Source organism: Mesoplodon bidens, assembly GCF_964165515.1.
Source record: "Mesoplodon bidens genome assembly, chromosome: 10".
NCBI lineage: Eukaryota > Metazoa > Chordata > Mammalia > Artiodactyla > Ziphiidae > Mesoplodon > Mesoplodon bidens.
Genome location: NC_138172.1, coordinates 458,768 through 478,106, shown reverse-complemented (window position 1 = coordinate 478,106; position 19,339 = coordinate 458,768). Strand labels below are relative to the sequence as shown.

Here is a 19,339-nt window from a genome sequence, read left to right as displayed (position 1 = left end):
AACTCAAATATCCATCAGTTTGACTGAATAAACAAAGCACAGAATATCCATACAATGAGGTGGTATTCGGCAATAAAAAAGAACTCCTAATACATACCACAACCTCGAGGAGCCAACCCCAAGAACATTGTGCTAAGTGAAGGGAACTAGACATGAAAGATGCATGATGTATTTCCATGAAATGTCCAGAAAAGGCAAACAACACAGAGGCAGAAGGCTTAGTGGTTACCTGGGGCTGGGAGCGGGAGTGGGAGTGGGGAGCGACTGCAAACAGGTACAAGGGAACTTTTTAGGCCTCATAAATGTTCTAAAATCCCACTGTGCTCAACTCTGTAAATTGCTTTAAAATTTTTACAGCAACTCTGAAAATTTGCTTTGAAAAATCCCTGAAATGGTGAATTTTACATGTAAAATACATTTCAATAAAGCCATTTTTTAAAGTCACTATCATCAGATAAAATCTTTCCAAAGCTCCACCCCTGAATAGAGAACCACAATGTTGCCTCCAGAGAAACGTGTGAACAGCCCTGCATCACCCGTCTAGCCTCATCACCTGGCCAACTTGCTCCACCATCCCAACCTCTGTGTGGCTGCCAGGCACACAGGCTATGGAGCCGGAAAGTTTGAGCTTCCAGCTCTACCACCAACTCGCTGTGACCGGGGGTTCCTTCACCTCCTTGAACCTGCTTCCTCACCTCTGCATGGGGATGAAGGCTCACAAGGTCAGCCCGGGGACCAGGCGACACGGTGCCCTGAAACCACTCAGCCCAGAGCAGAGAAGCCTTTCCCCGCTGGCCCAGGCCCGTCGTCACGGTCACCTCCTCCGAGCAGCACTGTCTGACCAGCCCACCTGAGCAGGAAGCCCCGTCACTCTTCGCATCCTTTTTGTTTTCTTCACAGCACTTGCAATGCTTTTCTATTCTTCTGCTTCTTCTCTCTTTTGGTCAGTTCCCCCTCCTGGGATGAGGTTTCCATGACGCAGGGCCCTGTGCATTGTCCCCTGTGGTCTCTGCCAGGCCAGGCCCAGTTCACAGTGAGCACTTGCTGAGGTGGCAGTGAAGCGGTACCCACACGTCGGGGACACGTGGCCTCTCTGGTGTGGGCACCCGGGGAGCTGTCCCTTGTGTCACACGACCTCCTCCGAGATCTTCCCTTCAGCAGTGGTCCAGACTTGCCTCCCGTGGCACTGAATGATGGTAAAGGTGGTATAGCCCTGAGGGTGAAACGAGCCTGGGGACACAGCCAGAGCAGCAGCCTTGGGAAGCGACCTGGGAAGGGGAGAGGGAGCCGAGTGCTTGGAAGAGGCAAAGGCTGGAGGACAGCGAGGGGTCTGCATGTTGACATGCGACCAACTTCAGCTGAGTCACCAAAGATGGTTGTGCAGAGGCAGAGGGGACAGTCACACACGGGATGTTGTGGCCATGTGTGTACCTCCTCTTACTGGAGGATGAGATGAAACACACTGGTTGAAATGAAATCTTTACGTATTTCACACATGCTTGCTCTGAAAAACAGAGGTGAATATAATCGCAGCTTTTTGCATTAATTAAATTTCTTTTACCTTCCTTGGAATTAGGGCTTGAACTATGTAAATTTATGCAAATGAATGTGCAAACTAGCAACGTCCTGGCATTTAATTTTAAGGAAACTAGAATGCTTTCCACGACCAGGTCGGGGGGATTAAATACAAGAGGTCTTTAAGAATATTTAACTTTCGGACTTCATTGGTGGCACAGTGGTTAAGAATCCGCCTGCCAATGCCGAGGTCATGGGTTCGATCCCTGGTCCGGGAATATCCCACATGCCGCGGAGCAACTAAGCCCGTGCGCCACAACTACCGAGTCTGTGCTCTAGAGCCCATGAGCCACAACTACCGAAGCCAGTGCACCTAGAGACCATGCTCTGCATCAAGAGAAGCCACCGCAATGAGAAGTCCATGCACCGCAACGAAGAATAGCCCCCGCTCTCTACAACTAGAGAAAGCCCGTACGCAATAACAAAGACCCAACGCAGCCATAAATAAATAAATAAATAAATAAATTTATTTAAAAAACAAAAAAAGAATATTTAACTTCCTCTGAAGGAGCGGGCAGCTGTTCTTCTTTGGCACACACCTCCTATACCTTCTATTAAATTAACTTCTCGTTTGGGTCATCCAATGATCTTTTGTAGTGATTTTCACTCACCTGCTTAAAGACAAGGGGGACTTCCCAACCCTCGAGTCACTTTGCTAGCAGGAAAAACCTTACACCAAACACTGCCCTGCCATCACCTCCTTTCTCTGGTCTCCCTCTCTCAAATCAGGCACAGGAGTGGATGGAAAGAAGGAAGGAAGGGAGGGAGGGGTCTCGGAGCATGGGGCGGTGCCCCCAGCTGCACGCCTCTAGACAAGTTCTTTATTCTCTCTGATGAGTTTGCCCAAAGCTCCCTCTTTAACAACCTCTGGTAGAACGAAGCATGGCACCAGTACCCTGTCAAGACAGCTAGAGGCTGTCACAGAATTTTCACACTGCCTTGCATATCACTGGGAGCATGCAGGGGAGGTTGGAGCTGTGAGAAAAGGCTATTTCTTGTACCCAAAAAGATCTGGGTTAAGGTCCCGGAAGTAACACCTTGGACAAACTCCTTAACCTCTCTAAGCCTGAGTCTCCATTTCTACAGAGAATTTTGTACTTTGCAGAACTGCTAAGAGAACTAGAAATAAAATGTGCCTGTCTGATATAAAACCCAAAAGAGATGATGCTCCTGTGTCCACTGAGAAGACGTTCCCACCATTGTAAAGCAATTATACTCTAATAAACATGTTAAAAAAAAAAAAAAAGACGTTCCCTTAGGAGCCTCTGACTGACTGAACTTCCCAACACTCTCCAAAGCAGGTGCCAGCAGTGGGAGAGCGCCCACACGGAGCTTGGGGCGTCTTTCTAAATTCTGACTCGGCTTCTGCCTCTCGTCTTCCAACGTGAGCGGAGCCCTCTTCTCTCCATTTTGACTTTGCCCCAAGCCAGGTCAAGACTGGATAACACCTCGCAAGTACCAAATATGCTAAGTAGGCATGCTAAGAATAGAGGCTCCCACAAAACACTCTGTACTTTTTCTAAACAGGTGCACACACATCATCTTAGCCAAGGCAGCACCTAGGATTATCACAGCCTGCCCCCGTTTTTTAAAAGATGTGGTGATTGAGACTCCGAAGATAAGTTGTTCACCCCAGGTCACACAGCTAATGAGCAACTATCCAGAAGTCAGACCTCCTGATGTCCATTTTTTTTGTTTTCCTTTTTGGCCACACCACGTGGCATGTGGAACTTCCCCAACCAGGGATCGAACCCTTGTCCCCTGCAGTGGAAGCGCAGAGTCTTAACCACTGGACCGCCAGGGAAGTGCCCTGATGTCCTTTTCTGAGCCAGCTCCCTAATTAACTAATTCACCTATGCCCGACTCTGTGCATTCCACGGACACTTCGTGCCTGCTTCACTGGGGTTCGTCCATGTAATCACTCAGCAATGGTTTACAAAGCACCCACTACGTGCAAGGCAGAGGTGCAGCAGGAAGCAGAGCACAAAATGAACAGTCCCTGGAGTCCCGCTGAGCGCAATCCCAGCTCGCTGGCTTGTTACCTAGATGACCCTGGGTAAGTACTTCATGTCTCAATGTCTCGCCTGTCCTCCATCCATAAAATGGGCAAACAGAATCCGACCTCTCAGAGAGCTGTTGAGAATTAAATGACAGGGTACCCGTCAAGGGTTAGCACAACCCACGGCCCCCACTAAGCACTCAAACGTGAGCTGCTTTTATTCTTCCTCTAGAGTCTGGGGATAGAGTCTGCAGTCACACAAGAGCCTTGGCCTCAAGCAGCTTACACTGCGGTCGGAAACACACAAAGAAGTAAAGCATCAACAGAAGTTTCAAATGGAGATGAGCGAGCGCTACGACAAAAACCAGTGTGCGACCGCGGGGATGGGCAGGCACTCTGGACTGAATGGTCAGGGAAGGACCCTCACGTGAGACCTGAACAAGAACGCAAGAGCGGATATAAGGCAAACTGGGGGCGCGAACACAACCCGTGAGGAGATCGCGAGCCGAGCAGGCCGCCACCTCGAGGGACAAGGAGGCCCTGAGGCCAGCGAACAGGGAGCGGGGGCTTGGGGGGACTGGCACGGGAGGTGGTCAGTCAGGTCAGCAGCGCGGCTCCGGAACCCAAGGGTTGGGGGGCGGCTCGTTGTCCTCGTACACGCTTGGGCGTCCGCGGGCGGCGAGGGCACAGGATCAAACGTCCAAGGCGCACCCGGGCAGGGGTCCAGGTAACGAGGCCCCGCCCCCCGGTCTCCGTCCGTCCTCCCACCCTGAGGAGGCCAGGCCTGCGGCGCCCTCCGAACTCGCGGCCCTCTCGCGGCGAGCGACGGCAGACGCCTCCACGCCCGCCCGCCGGCCGCCCGCTCACCCGGATGCCCTGCAGCACCCGGACCCGCTCCTCCTGGTCCATCCCGAAGGACGCCCTTCGGCCCTCGCGGCTCTCGGCGCTGCCCATGGCGGGAGGGGGCTCCGATGCGCCGGCGCTTACGGGACTGGCGCCACCTGCCAACAAGGCCGTGCCCTATTGGCCGCAGCTCGGGGCTCAGCCAATCGCGGCGCGGGCCGTGCGGCATTGTGGGGGCTGTAGTCTCGCGGTGGCCGCCCACTGGACCAGGAGCACGAGGTGCGGCGCCCAGACAGCGCGTAGCCAGATGGCCGGCTGAGGAGTGCAGGTTCGCGGTGAAAAGACGGAGAGCGTGAAGGCGGTGAGGAAGACAGCGACGCCGCGGTGCCAGGAGAGAAGCTGGCGGGAGGCGCCGCTCTGGGGGGGAGGCGGTGGAGGAAGAACTTCGTGCAAAGGCCCTGAGGCAGGAGGAGAGCGAGAGCCCAGCGCGGGCCCGGAGTGCGGGAGCGTGCAGAGCACACCCGGAGGCGGGCTGAAGGTCAGAGCGGAGAGGGCTTTGTCGGCGGGGCCAGAGCTTGTTCTAAAGGCCCGGGGAGGACAGTGAAGGGCCCTCGGCGTTGAGGAGACACGCACCGTGTATCCAGCGTCGTGTTCACGCCTGTCTCGCGGGGTCACACGTGTGATGGACGCGGTGACTGCTGCTCACAGCCTCGACCACCTGAACCAAGCCCCCTTTTGTTCTCTGAGCTGCTGACTCGCGTTGATCTGCCACAGTGGGCCCGGAGCTGAGTTTGGGATCTGGAACTGGGGAACCCCCGACTGCTCCATGAAATAGTAAGGGTCATTTGGAGCCTTTTCGAACCTGGAAGGGAAGCGGTGGGGAGCAGAGGGTGGAAGAGAAAGTGAGATGCTCTGAGATGAGAGCAGCTTGGCTGAAGAAGACGGTGGACATTGCGGGGGACGGGGGGACGGCAGGGGGGCGCTAGAGGATTTTTATCCTCTAGGATAACAAGGACATCTGCCAGATTCCTTCAAAATACTTTGATTTGGAGGTCTTCCTCCATCTCTTCCCTATAAGTAGAGCCTGAGTAGGAGATTCTGGTGCAAGTGGTTTACTGGGGGAGTGCCTCAGCAGAAAGCTGAGATGCCGTCAAAGCTGGGCTCTGGAGCACAAATTGTGTCCAGAGTTGGTCTGGCTCAAAGGCAAGGGGACTGGCCTTCTGTTCCCCACAACATTCGGTCCTTGGCAGCCCAGTGCAGGGGGCATCTGTGAGCTCTCAGCAGTCCACACCCACAGCAGCCAGGGAATGGCCTCACGAGCTGGACGGGGCACTTTGAGCATCTACTCCATGTTCCTCACGTTTTCCAAGGTCTCCCGAATACCCTGTGACTGTGGAAGGGGTTATAAAAATTGAGGAAAGGGGGGGGCCTGGTGGCGCAGTGGTTGAGACTCCGCCTGCTGATGCAGGGGACACGGGTTCGTGCCCCGGTTCGGGAAGTTCCCACATGCCGCGGAGCGGCTGGGCCCGTGAGCCACGGCCGCTGGGCCTGCATGTCCGGAGCCTGTGCTCCGCAACGGGAGAGGCCACAACAGTGAGAGGCCCGCATACCGCAAAAAAAAGAAAAAAAAAAATTGAGGAAAGGGATGGATTTCACTTCTGAGTTGATGAAATAATTAACCACTGAACTAATTCATCCAAACAAGAGTCAGGGCCACAGGTGACTATGAGACTGTGTATCGTCTCCCCTGCTCCCACCATGTGCAAACTCCTGGGAGAGAATTGGAATCCCACAAGACTGAGAGTGGGGTTACACTGACACCAGCATAGCTAAGCCTCATGACAACCCAGCAAGTCGTGTATCCCTGCTTCCCTGAAAAGAAAACCAAAGTGCAAAAAGGTGAAGATAGTGATGTTATAAATCCAAAGAAGGGCAAGGACTTTAATAAAAGCAGTGGCAGAGGAAAGAAAGGGAAGAGAAGTCCATGGTTTTTGAGCACCATCATGGCACCAGGCTCCATGATGCAGGCACACGTGCTTTGCATGCAGTTAATCCATGACCAACTCATGTAGTCCTGGAAACCATCCTGAGAGAGTATTACCCCAGTCTAAGGCCCAGGAAATGGAGACTTTGGGGAGGTAAGGTGTTATGACAGGCCCACTATTTGCTGCCCAGTACCCATTCTCTCCTTCCTTAGGGCAGAACCCAACTTCCTTAGGTGTAACAATGTGTCTGGTTAGAAAAATTGGTGCCTAAGTTCCCACTGGCCAAACGTGGGACAACTTGAGCATTATAGCAATTTGACAGTTTGAACCTATAACATATTTAATTTTTTAAAAAATGCAATAGTCCATGTGTTAAAAGAGAGGGGATGTAAAAAAAGGGGGGGTCTTCTTTACAAAAGAATGCCAGCAAATCAGTGTGAGATTTTAAAATTGCCATTTTGTGACCCTCCGTGAATTAACTGAATCATGCAGAAATCATCAGTGGATCCTGAAGCTGCTGAGTGACAGCTCCCAAGTCTCACCACAGATTCCTGAACATCATAAAGAGAAAACGATTACATTGATGAGACCTGGAGGTCACTTCCTTAACTAACTGGCTGAACTTAGCATCACAGAGAGTGGGACAACATGACATGATATCCCTCCCCAGGAGATGTAAGGGACACACAGTGTCCCCTTTGGAGTGTTGTTGCCAAAAATGTGTGCCCTGAATCCAATCGTGAGGAAACAATCAGACAAATCCAGAATGTGAGACATCCTACAAAACAACTGTCCTGGACTCTTCCAGAGGCTAATGTCATGAAAAAACAAGTTTCAATACATGAAAGAAGCATAACAATGAGACACAGCAGTGAATCTTGACTATATCCTGGATTAAAATGACAATAACAGCAACAAAGCTATAAAAAGGTACTTGGAACAACTGGGAAAGTTTTATATATGGAATAGCGTCCTAATTATTAAAGTTAATTTTCTTGTTTTAGGGAGATGCATTTGGAAGTATTGGAGGAGTGTCATAGTGTCTACAACCTGCACTCAAATGGTTCAGGGAAAAATGTTAACAATAGGTGAATCTAGGTGAAATATGTATATTGGAATCCATTATATCTTCCACTGTTTCTATGGGTTTGAAATTTTTCAGAATAATAATCAGGAAATGAAATTCTGCACTTGGGGAAATAAAAAATACTTCCCTCTCTGGACTCCCTTCTCCTTTGTAGCTGGAGGTGAGCGTGTGACCTAGATCTGGTCGGATGACTCTTGAGCAGTGTGGTACCCGGAGAACAGTGCAGTCAGTGCTAAGAGAGCAGCGAGATGGGATGCAGGGCTGAGCCCTGCCTCCTCCTAGACCTGTGCCCCTCAGTTTCCTGATATATGAGTGGTGCCAACATTACATGCGGTGCTTGCCCAGAGCTTGGACTTAGTGAACTCATTCAGCAATAGCTATTATTATTATTATTATTATTTTTATTTTTATTTTTATTTTTTTTGCGGTACGTGGGCCTCTCACTGTTGTGGCCTCTCCCGTTGCGGAGCACAGGCTCCGGATGCGCAGGCTCAGCGGCCATGGCTCACGGGCCCAGCTGCTCCGCGGCATATGGGATCCTCCCGGACCGGGGCACGAACCCGTATCCCCTGCATCGGCAGGCGGACTCTCAACCACTGCGCCACCAGGGAGGCCCAGCTATTATTATTGAGCGTTTTTTTTTTTTTTAATAACTTGGCAACCAGTATAGGGGGTGGGGGAGGGGGAGTTGTGTGAGCTGGCGTCTCTTAAATTGGATTCTCCAGAAGTAGAGAAGAAGAAGAAATGGGCTGATAGAGTAGAAAAGTCAGAAAAGGAATTTGCTTTGTCCATGTTAAAAGCCAAAAGGAAGCTTTTCCTATAAGATCAAGAAAGAGACAAGGATGTCTGCTTTCACGACTTCTATTCAACACTGCACAAGAAAATGAAATAAAAGATTGGAAAGGAAGAAGTAAAATGATGTCTATTTGTGGAAGACATGATCTTGTGTATGAAAATCCTAAGGAATTCACACACACACGTGCACACACACACACTCAACCGAGCTAGTAAGCAAATTCAGCAAGGTTGCAGGGTATAAGAACAATATACAAAAATCAGTTCTATTTCTATGTACTCACAATGAGCAATCCAAAAATGAAATTAAGAAAACAATTCCACTTACAATAGCACCAAAAACAATAGAACACTTAGGAATAGATTTAGCCAAAGAAGTACAAAGCTTGTATCCTGGAAACTAAAAAACACTGTTGTCTAGGAAGGGGGCTGCAAATGGACAGGAAAATAAAACTTGGAATAGTGGCTACGTGGTTTATACATTTATCAATACTCACTAAGCCGTGAACTTAACATCTAAGCATTTTACAATATGTATAGTATACCTAAGTAGAAGTTGAAAATATTTGAGGTGGAGGTCTAACATAATGTTTTATTTCTCACTCAGGCAAAATGTGGCTGTGCGGGACATGACATTCCCGGCCACCAGAGAATGCTCTTTACCTGCACGTCTGAACATGTGGCTTCCTCGGCTGACTCAGCAGGACGAGTGAGCCTCAGAGCCTAGAGAACTGAGCCCCAGCTTTCCCTGCCTCGGCAACTGTCACCCCCATTCACATCCACTGGCTGTTCAGGCCCACTGCCCCTCCCACCTACAAGAGTGGGGAAGTGCCGTCTGCTGTGAGTAGAAGGAGAAAGGAAACGTCTGAACACTAGACCATCAGGCACAACTGGTGAATGAACAGCTCACAGACCCCTTACTGTTTCCTGAGAAGGTCCCTGTAAGAAAGATGTACTGATAATAACCGAGAAACTCCAGACGCTGAAAAGTCACACTGAGACAAAATCACAATCCATTCTGTGCACGGGTGTCGTGACGGCAGCATACACACATCTTCTGCCACACAGTAACTGTGTTCCGTGGATCTTCTGTCTTACCAAGGTGTTTCCTGGGTGCTAAGATGGTCACCCAGCGATGCGGGCATGTGCGTACCTTTGAAAGCAAGTTGTCGCCGCTCGTCACTTGCCTGACTTTCCCTTCTGCTGTGTGCTGACACACGCTTCCTCTGGGCTAAAGTTTGGAGACCACTGGGGAGGAGTGGAGCCCTGATGAGAAGGGGGCTGGAGTGACGGATACTCTCGTGCAGGAGGCTCGGGGGGGCCCACGGTCTGGGAGCCGCCCAGAGGAGTCACCGAGGGAGTGGGGCCCCAGTGCTGGGGAGCATGTCCGAGTTTTCTGTGACTCTTCACCTCTGAGCCTCAGGCTCCTCGTCTGTAGGATGGGGGTGACGCAGCCCCTGGTAACCACCCCCTGCAGGCCAGGAAAATGAGAGTAGCTGGATGTGGGGCCATTTGTAGTGTTCAGGATGTCTGGGCTCACGTTGAGGCTTTTGCTGAGCGGACTGTGAGCTGGATGGCTTCTGAGAGGTGGAGGATAGGGGCGGAGCCAGCTCCGTTGAAGGAGAGTGGGCTTTGGAGTGAAGGAAGAAAGGCAGAAACCTGGTTGAAGAGGAAATTTGGGAAAGGCGGTTATGATTCCAAGTGGCAGATGGATAGATTTTGTTCAGTAATACATGGTAGGACCCTCTCCTTCTTCCCATGTAATTCATTTTCACTAAAGTTTGCCTCAGTCAGCAGTGCCTTTAAATTGGATTAGGTAGTTTCATTTGTGTCTGGCCCCAGGCAGGCTCAACGAACCTCCCCCAAATCCATCCTTGGACCATCAGTAAGAACCCTTTAGAGGATTGTTGGCCAACGGTGGCCCTAGGGAAGGAAGTGGCAGGGCCCTGAGTAGGAGGAGAATGGGCTGTGGCGGGGAAAACTCCGGAAAGGCTGGTTGGATCGTGAGGACAGAGGCCTTGAATGCTGGGTATGTCCTTCCACCCTGAGGCACGGCAGTGGAAGACTCTTGATTTGGGGGCTGTGCTTTGGGAAGCTCTCTGCAGCCCCACAGTGGAGGACATCTTTGCAGTAGCTGTGGAGGTAGATGGCTGATGACAGGGCCCGTCCCTGAAGCACAGCCTGCCCCTCACCACCACCTGAATTTGAGGGAGACTGCAGCACCCTCCCCACTGCCCCGCCCTGGCAGACACTGGTGGTCCGGGAACCTCCTCTCTCCAGCCTTGCGCTTCCCCAGGGAGGGACAGGCATTAGCGTGACACTCCGGTAGAAGTTCGTGCAGGGATTCGGCATGTGACACCGTGGCAGCTCTCTCCTCTCCTCTCCTCGCCTCTCTGAGGTCTACCTGCCTGCTTGGAGCCTGTGCTTCTCCATCCGTGGAGGATGAAGGCTCTTCCCATCTGCCTGCCCAGCAGGTTGGCCACATCTCCCCTCGTGGTGTTGGTGTGGAGATGCCAGCCTGGGTTCGGAGCATCACACCTGCCCACCTCTGTCCGCCCAGCTGGAGGGAGCAGCTGCGGAAGGGCGCTCTCCCTTTCAGCACAAAGGAATCTCTCCCAGAAGCCAGTCTCTCCTGGAGTCACGCTGGTCACCCCAGCCAGGGCCTGCCCCGGCAGAGGGGGCAGGGTGGCCACGGCAGGTTAAACCTGCGCGGATCACTCCCCAGGCCTGACGGAACCAGCCGCCGGCACCGGTAAGCAGCCCCCTTACGGTGCCCCCCCTCAAGCACCCCTTTCAGCTGCTCTCGGGACCGGGCGGCTGCGTGCATAAGCGTGCCCGGGAGGGACAGGGCGCACCGGCCGCCGGGAGCCTGCGCCCCAGCGCCTCCCCAGGACGGTCACCCCCTGTCGCGGTTCTCCCGAGGGCAGCTTGCTGCGCGTGGGCGGCCGGGGACCGTGGGCGCTGCGAGCTCAGTGGGAAGAGAGAGACGCTGGCTCAGCAAAGCCGCGTGGGCCACGGACTGCGGCGGCGTAGCCGGTCGGCCTATTGCGGCCTCCTGGCGGATCAGTCTGTCTTTACGCGCCCCACCCCCGCACACGCATGCACACGCAGGTACGCACGCGCAGGTACACACATGCGCACGCACGTGCCCGCCCACGGCTGTAACCTGAGCTGGGCTTCCCGTCTCCAGCACAGGCTCTGGCCCTGCTCCTCACCCTGAGGCTCCAGCTTCATCCCTGAATTCCGGGCACCTGGCACAGGGCATGGGACGGAGCGGGCGTTCAAGGCATCGGTGACTGAGTCACTGACTGGCTGGCTGAATGGGCTCCTCTACTGGTGAGTGCGTTGCTCCAGGTTCAGAGAGGCAAGAAACTGAGTAATTAAGAGTGAAGATTTTCATCTCAGTCCCAGCTCGGCTGCCCGTGTGGTCTCCAAAAAGTTCCTTCACCTCCCTCTGCCTCGGTTTCCCCATCTGTAAAACAGGCATAAGCACAGTACCTACCTGTAGCGCTGATGTGGGATTGCATGAGTTAATACATGTCATGGACCCAGAACAATACCTGGCAAAGAGGGAAGCACTCAGTTATCACTAGTTATTGCTGTGCTACACATCATCCAAAGGAGCCTGCCAGCTGAGGCTCAGACAGGGGACATGGCTTGCCTGAGGTCACACAGCAGGAAGGAGGCAGACATGAGATCTGAACCCTGGTCCCAACGTCTCAGAAGCCAGAGCCCTTTCTAGGGTCCCACCTGGCTGTGGCGCCTCCCTTGAAGCATGGCCTGCCGGGCCCTTGGGTGCGGGGCTTGGGAACTGGGGTGAAGGCCCGGGAAAGGGGGTTGGGGTGAGGGAGGGCAAGAGGGTCTGCTGGGGAGACCGTCCTGGTACTGGCTCCCTGCCCCACTCTCGATCCCTTGCACCCCCTGCAGCTGCATCCACTCCCCACCATGGGACTCTTACAGAGTTTTATGAATCATTAAAATGTATGCACAGACTTTAAGGAAATAACACTGGGCTGTAATAAGAGCTACAAATTGACAGGATTCCTCAGAGAGCTCAGTGGTAAACCTGGTTGCCTACTTGGCAAGATGGTTTTCCAGCCTTTTGCATCTATTAGCAGGGGAAGGGAGGGACCAACCAGGGAGTGCCCCATGAGCTCTGAGCAGCCATAGGAGGCTCCTTCAGAGCGGCCTGTGCCAGAGCAGCGGCCACACCAGAGCGTTGGGGGGGACCGTTACCTCCCTCCCATCATCTCCGTCACCCCTCTCAGCCATGCTAAACAAAATACCCTCTAAGTGGAAGCCTTGTGTTTGCATTGCAAATGGAGCTTCAAGATAGCCTCCCAGGTTTTCACCAGTGTGATAGAGAAGAACATTTGTTTTAATTTTAGTTGCAATTCCCTGACTATTACTGTATCTAAAGCTCAGCATCTTTACATTTGTGCTGGTCCTTGATATTCTTTTATCTGTGAATCACCTTCTCATATACTTGGCCCCCCCTTGCTTGTTTTGTTCTGTTTTGGTTTGGGTCCTTTCGTTACTGGTTTGCAGGAGCTTTTATAAGCTCTAGATGTCACTCCTCTTTTCCAGTGCTCTTATTTTCTCCCATCTACCACTTGTCTTTTAACTGTAGGTCATTTTTTGACAAACAAGTTCAAACTTTTTTCATTCAGATATCTAATTCATGCTCTTTTTTGGGTTGTAGATTTTACGTATTAATAAGGAAGTATCTCCTACTGAACTTGTAAACAGTTTTTTAACGTTTACCTTTTAAAACCATTTGCAGTTTATTTTTTATTATGCTATGGGATTATGCTGGTTAGAATGTTTTTGTATAAATAGCCAATTGTGTAGATTTTATATATAGCCCTTATCATTTATTGAATATTTTGTTTTGCCACTGAATTTAAAAAGCCAACTTCATGATAAACTATTTTCCGTATGTACATAGTACACTGCTAGATTTGTTTCTCTATTCTTTAGCTTTTTTATAGCAACTCACCACTGATTTAACTACTATAACTTTATCAGATATTTGGATATCTGACAAGGAAAGTCCCCTCATTGTTTTTCTCTTTTAAATTTTCTTGACCACCTCTGGAGATTTCCCTTCTCGGGGAAAGAAATCATCTTGTCATATACCATTAACAGTCTTCCTGAGATTTCAACTGGGGTTCCATTGGATTTATAGATTAATTTATGGGAGAGCTGATATAGCTAACTCTTCTTGAGGGCCTTTCAGTAAACTTTGGTAGCTTTCTTTATTTAGTATTTAAACATTCTTATGAGGTTTCTCTCTAGATATTTTATGGAATTTGCTGCTTTCAAGAATGAGTTCATTTTTCATTTCATTTTATAATTGGTTTTTGCTAGTATGTAATTAAGCTATTGAGTTTTTCTATGCTGATCTTATATGTGGCTGCACTGTTAAACTCTCTTATTGGTTTTGCCAATAGATTCTCTTGAGAATTTTCCAGGTAGATCATTGTATGGTCTGCAGATAATCTCAGTTTTGTTCCCTTTTTCCAGTATTAATGACATTTTCCCTCGTATTATAGTACTGGCTAGAATCTCCAATAAAAAGGTTGAATAGCACAATGATACTAACACTGACTCTTTATTTCATTATCAAGTGGTGACGATTACTGTAGAGTTTTGATGCCCTTTATCATATTAAGAAAGAACCTAATTTGCTAGAAGCTTTCTTTGTCTTTTATCCTGAAAGTACATATGTTGAATATTTTCAAAAGTGTTTTTGTCCTCTATGAAAATAGTTATGTGATCTTTCTTGTACTCTAGAAAAGCAGTGATTTAAACCGGTAGATTTTTATTCTAAAGTTGAACACATATCTGCATTCTTGGAATGTCTCTTAATATACTGCCAAACTGAATTTGCTAATTTTTAAAAAATAAAAATCAATTTAGTTTAAAATATAATACTATAAAAATGTTCTGTTCATCATAATTTAAAATTAAAAACACGGAACACATTCAATTAATAAAAACATAACATTTACATATTTTTGATATTTTTTAATGAAGGGAGAGAAACAGAAAAAAAGGTTAAAAACGAAAGTGGAGGGGCTTCCCTGGTGGCGCAGTGGTTGGGAGTCCGCCTGCCGATGCGGGGGGCGCAGGTTCGTGCCCTGGTCCGGGAGGATCCCACGTGCCGCGGAGCGGCTGGGCCCGTGAGCCATGGCCGCTGAGCCTGTGCGTCCGGGGCCTGTGCTCCGCAGCGGGAGGGGCCGCAGCGGTGAGAGGCCCGCTTACCGCAAAAAAAAAGACACTTTCACACAAACATCTAGACACAAAGAAACTAAAAATGTGAAACTAAAGAAAGAAGACAAATTAGAGAACAAAGGCCAAGAGACTCACAAATAAACATATTTGGAAGACATATAGCTGGACATATAGATGAAAACTAGATAGATGTATACACAATTATAGAGAGAGATGGGGGTGGGGGAAGAGAGGAGGGAGAGAGGAAGGCAGAGCCGGGGATACACGCTGAGACTGCAGTACGGATAGAGTGATTCTTAGGCAGAGTGACCTTATGGGCAGCACCCCATCGTCTGTGTGGCCCTCAGGTTTCCGTTCTATACGGCATTCTATTTGGGTGTTTTGCGCCCGTGTTTATGAAGAAGATGGGCATATAGCTTTATTTTCCTGAGCTCTTCTCCTTTGTCTCTTCATCTATTGAAACATCTACTTCATTGACCAGCTGCATTGCTTTTGTTTGTATTTTACTAATTTCTACTTTAGCTTTAATCCCATCATTCTACTTTTTTGGATTGTTTAAATGGTTTTTAAATAGTTTCTTTATTTGAAAGTTTAGTTCATTTATTTTCAATCTTTTTTGTTTTCTAATAAATGCATATAAGTCATACTTTTTCCTTTGAGTATTGCTGTGGCAGAAAAACAGATTCTGTAATATGGTGCATCTGTGATTGTTCAGACATTAACTAGTTCATACATTCTATATTTTAATTTTCCCTTTAATTCAAGAGCTATTAAAATGTTTTTGTTAACTTCTAGTTTTATCCTATTTCAATCAGCCTAAATAATAGCAGCTCTGAAGTTTATTAAGATTTCCTTTACGGCCTTGCATAGGTCAGTTTTTCAGAATATTCCATTTGTGGTTAAAAGAATATATAATCTCTGCCAGTTGAGCAGAATGGTAATTAGATTAAGCTCATTACTCATTTTATTGAAATCCTCTTTTTACTTATTCATTTCTATGAGTTTTGTCAAAATTGCCCCCTAAGACATTGAGGATCTAGTTTTCTATTTGTAATTCTGACAGGTTTCTGCTCTATGTATTTTCAAGTTGTGCTTTAAGTGCAGTAAAACGATCATTAGTTACCCTGTGGATTGTTGATTGATTCATTTTTCCTGGATTATTTCTTTTAGATATGTTTCACATAATTTGTACTTTTATCCAACCAGAGTTTTTTCTTTTAATTAATGAATTTAACCCACATCTATTGTGATGACTGATATTATTAGAATTGTTTGTTCCATTTTTTTGTTGTTGTTTTTGTGTTATACTTTTTGTTTCTTTCTCCCCTTTCTTACATTTTGTTATACCAACTGAATTTTCTTAAAATTTTTTTACCCTTTAAAAATAATTAATTAAGGTTATATTTATAAAACACTATCTGTAGTTAAATCACCTCAAGTCAGACAATACGTGCTACTTCCCTCTGCTCCATTTACCAGTTCCCTAGAATTTTTATTCCGTGATCATTTTTTTTTCATTAAAGTATAAAGACATACGTTACATGCCCACATCTTAAGTGTACAACTTGATGAATTTTTCAGGGTGAACACATCCCTGCAAACAGGACCCAGAGGGGCACAGAACACCGCCAGTTCTCGACAAGCCTCTGTTGAGCCTCCCGTCGTTGCCGCCACAGGTACACCACAGCACCACTCCCGTCACCATCGGTCAGTGTGTGAAGTCTCTCAACCTGTATGTTTGAATCACAGTGTCTGTTCCCTTGTGTATGGCTTCTTCTGCTCCGCATCACGCCTCTGAGACTCCTCCACACAGGAGCACGTGGCAGTGGTGCTTTCCTCATCCCTTCTACAGGTGTGTCACAGGTGGTCTCTTCTATGATGGTGAAGTTTGTGTTGGCCCCAATGTGTGGGTGTTGCAAACTACGCCGCCGTGAACATTCTAGCACCTGTCTTTTAGAACAGGTATCTATGCATTCCTTTTGGATACACACTCAGGACAGGGCACGACTGTTTAGCATTTGAGGACACTGTCACTTTTCCAGGTGGTGTATCACGTTGTTCATTAAAATGTCTTATTTTAAACAGACAACACTCATTTACTCTTAAAAGATAGCTTTTATTGTTTTATTTGATCACCTTTGTACCCTATCATTTTTATTCTTGCTAGAGCTCACCACCCAGCATTTGTTTGTTTTTAGAGAGTGTCTGTGGGCCTTAAATGTTTGGCTTCTTTCATGCCTGGAAATATCTTTCTTTTGCCTTCACAGTGAATGATAGCTTTGTAACACTGAATAGTTAGGCTTCATATAAAGTGATAGGTTCCAAGTGATTTTCACCCAGAACTTTGAAGATACTGCTCTGCTGTCATGCTGACCTCTGGAGGGACCCATCAGTCTCAGCATTCCTGCATTTCTTCAGTCTGGGGGGGAATTTCCTCTATCACTTCTTGGAAAATCTCCTCCCTTCCAATCTGTCTATTCCCTCTTTCCAGAACCCCTATTTGACGGCTTTTACAATTTTTTACTCTGTCCTTCGTGTCGCTTGACTTTTGTTTCATGCTTCCTATTTCTTTGTACTCTTATGATAATTCCTCACTTAGGTTTCCTAGAATGTGAATATTCCATTTTTCAGCCCATCCACTGAGCTTTTGTTTTTCCTAATTTAGCAGTCAAGTTTTTAATATCTTTTATTTTACAAAGGCCATATCCCCGTGCATCTCTCTGAAGCCATTAATTATACTTATTCAAAATTCCTGTCCTGCTCTCTCTATAAATTTGATCCCTCACTCTTTTGTAGTGTTACTATTTAGAGAACACAGTGGAAAGCCTTTCTCATTACTCATATTCAGTCTCGAATCATCACACAGATTTGCAAACAGATCTGAGCAGTTACCGGCACTGGTGCTGAAATGGAGCCCGATCAGAGGGGCTCACGTCAGCCGTGTCTGGTGAGAATAGTGGCCCCTTTGAACCTACAGACGCTTGCCTTCCACCTCCTTTCTCTCCCCTCCCAGGCACTCCTTCCCACTGCTCCAAAGTGGTAGCTCATTTCACCCCTGGTTTACAGGTTGGCTTGGGGCCCATGAGGGAACTGGTTGGTGGGTCCTTGGGAGTCAGAGTTAGGTTGAGGTGTCCCCCCTAGGGGAAGAAAGAGGAGGAGAAAGCTAGGACGTGTGGAAATCCCTCCAAAGTCCAAGGGTTGAGCCAGGAAAATAACATCAGTTGAGCCATCTGCAGAAGGATTGGGAAAAAACGGAAAGCCCAGCATGGGCACAGGTGAATGTGGGAGGCAAGTAAGGACATCGGCCCCAGGTGGCGCCTGTGCGTGCTGCTGAGTGTTCATGGCTGACCTTTCTCAGCCACCCTGCATGCCACCCTGCAGGGACCTGCATGTGGGATGGGTGGGGTTGGCCCAGAGCTTCTCAGTCGGATGGACAGAAACTTGTAACCCCGCCCCACTCCTGCAGGACAAGCCCCAAATGCCACTAGTTGGATTCCCAAGTCCTCCCCTTTCTGGATTTCATAAGATTCAGGCTCTGTGTCTCCTGTTTCTCTGAGACTGGGATAAATACAGTATAGTACCAAATTCACAGACTTTGTAAATGGAGAAAACTCAAGATCTTCCTCCAAGCCCAGCCTTGATATCTTTGCAACTTAGAATTTCAGTCTCATGTGTGTTATAAACAGCTTGTTGGCCAGACCTAAGAAATTCACCCACACTCCCTGGTTGGTTGAGTTTTCTTCCCTGAGTCTGTAGATATCCTTCATCACAACTTGACAGGAGAATGGTGCTTTGAGGCCTGTTTCATAGGTTTTCTATTCCACAGGTTTGCTGCCCACTGCTACCATCTGTCAGATTCACAAAGCAGTGGTATGTACGCATTCCTGTTGGCTGAGTTTATGTAGATGCTAATTCTTGCAGCTGTTAAAAAAGGAGAACGGCAAAAGCAGGGAGGAGCACGCAGACCCCTCCTCTCAGAAGATTCTCGCTCATCACAGTTTAAAGGCAAGAAGCACAAATAATGCTGCAAGATAAGAAAATAAAGAAAGAAAACCACCAGGATTCTAACAATCGACAATGACTGTTCTTCCAAATTAGATACTGGAACTTGCAGGAAGGAGCCAGATCGCCAAAAGCTATTATTCTGCATCTTTAACCAGCAGAGCACACCTCTACAGTTGAGGAATAAAGTGAATTCTTTTAGGTGAAATCATTCCTGCAAATGAATAGGAACCAAATCAGAGGCCAACATGCAGGCTCCAGTTTTATGAGGCCATTACCAGTCCCTGGGAGGAAAGGGGAAAGAGCAGTGAGTGACACCCCACCCCACGCCGGCCCCAGGGCACAGCCAGCTTTGTCACCTCCCGCTCCGTTCCTGAGACAGCCCTTCCAGGGAAACGGGGTGGCTGCACTTTGATTATTTCACAGCTGGAAAGCAGCTCAGGATGTGGCCTCAGAGCCATCATCAGCTTGTTCACTCTTGTTCTCTGAGCACTGTCTGCAACCAGCGAGCATCCCTCCAGCTCCCGTGTGCTAAAGGACACTGATGTGTTCAAGGAGAGAGCCAGAGCCTGAGACAGGAGGGGCCGAGACAAGAGGTGATCGTGCACACCGCACCCCCAGAGCCCCCATCCTGCACCCTCGCCCGGGTGGACCTTCTGTTCTCTGCTTTCACTCCTACTTTCCGTGTCAGCCGTGTGCCAGCACACACCTAGCACTGATGACACAGTGGTGACCACATGGCCTGCTCCCCGCCCTTCCGCTCTGGGGGAGGGGGTGTGCCAGACATTAATCAGAAAATCACACAAGTATAGCATT

General features: G+C 48.6%; 2 protein-coding genes and 1 long non-coding RNA gene across 3 annotated transcripts in view; 2 read left to right on the top strand and 1 right to left on the bottom strand.

Moving 5' to 3' along the window:
* CHCHD6 (coiled-coil-helix-coiled-coil-helix domain containing 6) overlaps positions 1-4,558 on the bottom strand; it is a 120,946-nt gene extending 116,388 nt beyond the window's left edge. The window contains exon 1 of the mRNA XM_081247212.1: positions 4,442-4,558. Coding sequence (XP_081103338.1) covers positions 4,442-4,528 — 87 coding nt within the window. The 5' untranslated portion in view covers positions 4,529-4,558. The remainder of the gene's footprint in view (positions 1-4,441) is intronic.
* A 25-nt stretch (positions 4,559-4,583) lies between these two features.
* On the top strand, positions 4,584-10,477 carry LOC308624183. The gene is made up of 3 exons (XR_014016946.1): positions 4,584-4,955; positions 5,165-5,251; positions 8,892-10,477. It is a non-coding gene; the product is annotated as an uncharacterized lncRNA (long non-coding RNA).
* A 249-nt stretch (positions 10,478-10,726) lies between these two features.
* The window catches only part of TXNRD3 (thioredoxin reductase 3), a gene marked incomplete at its 5' end in the record, with an annotated part of 58,850 nt that continues 50,237 nt past the window's right edge, over positions 10,727-19,339 (top strand). The window contains 5 exon segments of the mRNA XM_081246468.1: positions 10,727-10,758; positions 10,845-11,036; positions 11,082-11,395; positions 11,506-11,620; positions 16,198-16,228. Coding sequence (XP_081102594.1) covers positions 10,727-10,758; positions 10,845-11,036; positions 11,082-11,395; positions 11,506-11,620; positions 16,198-16,228 — 684 coding nt within the window.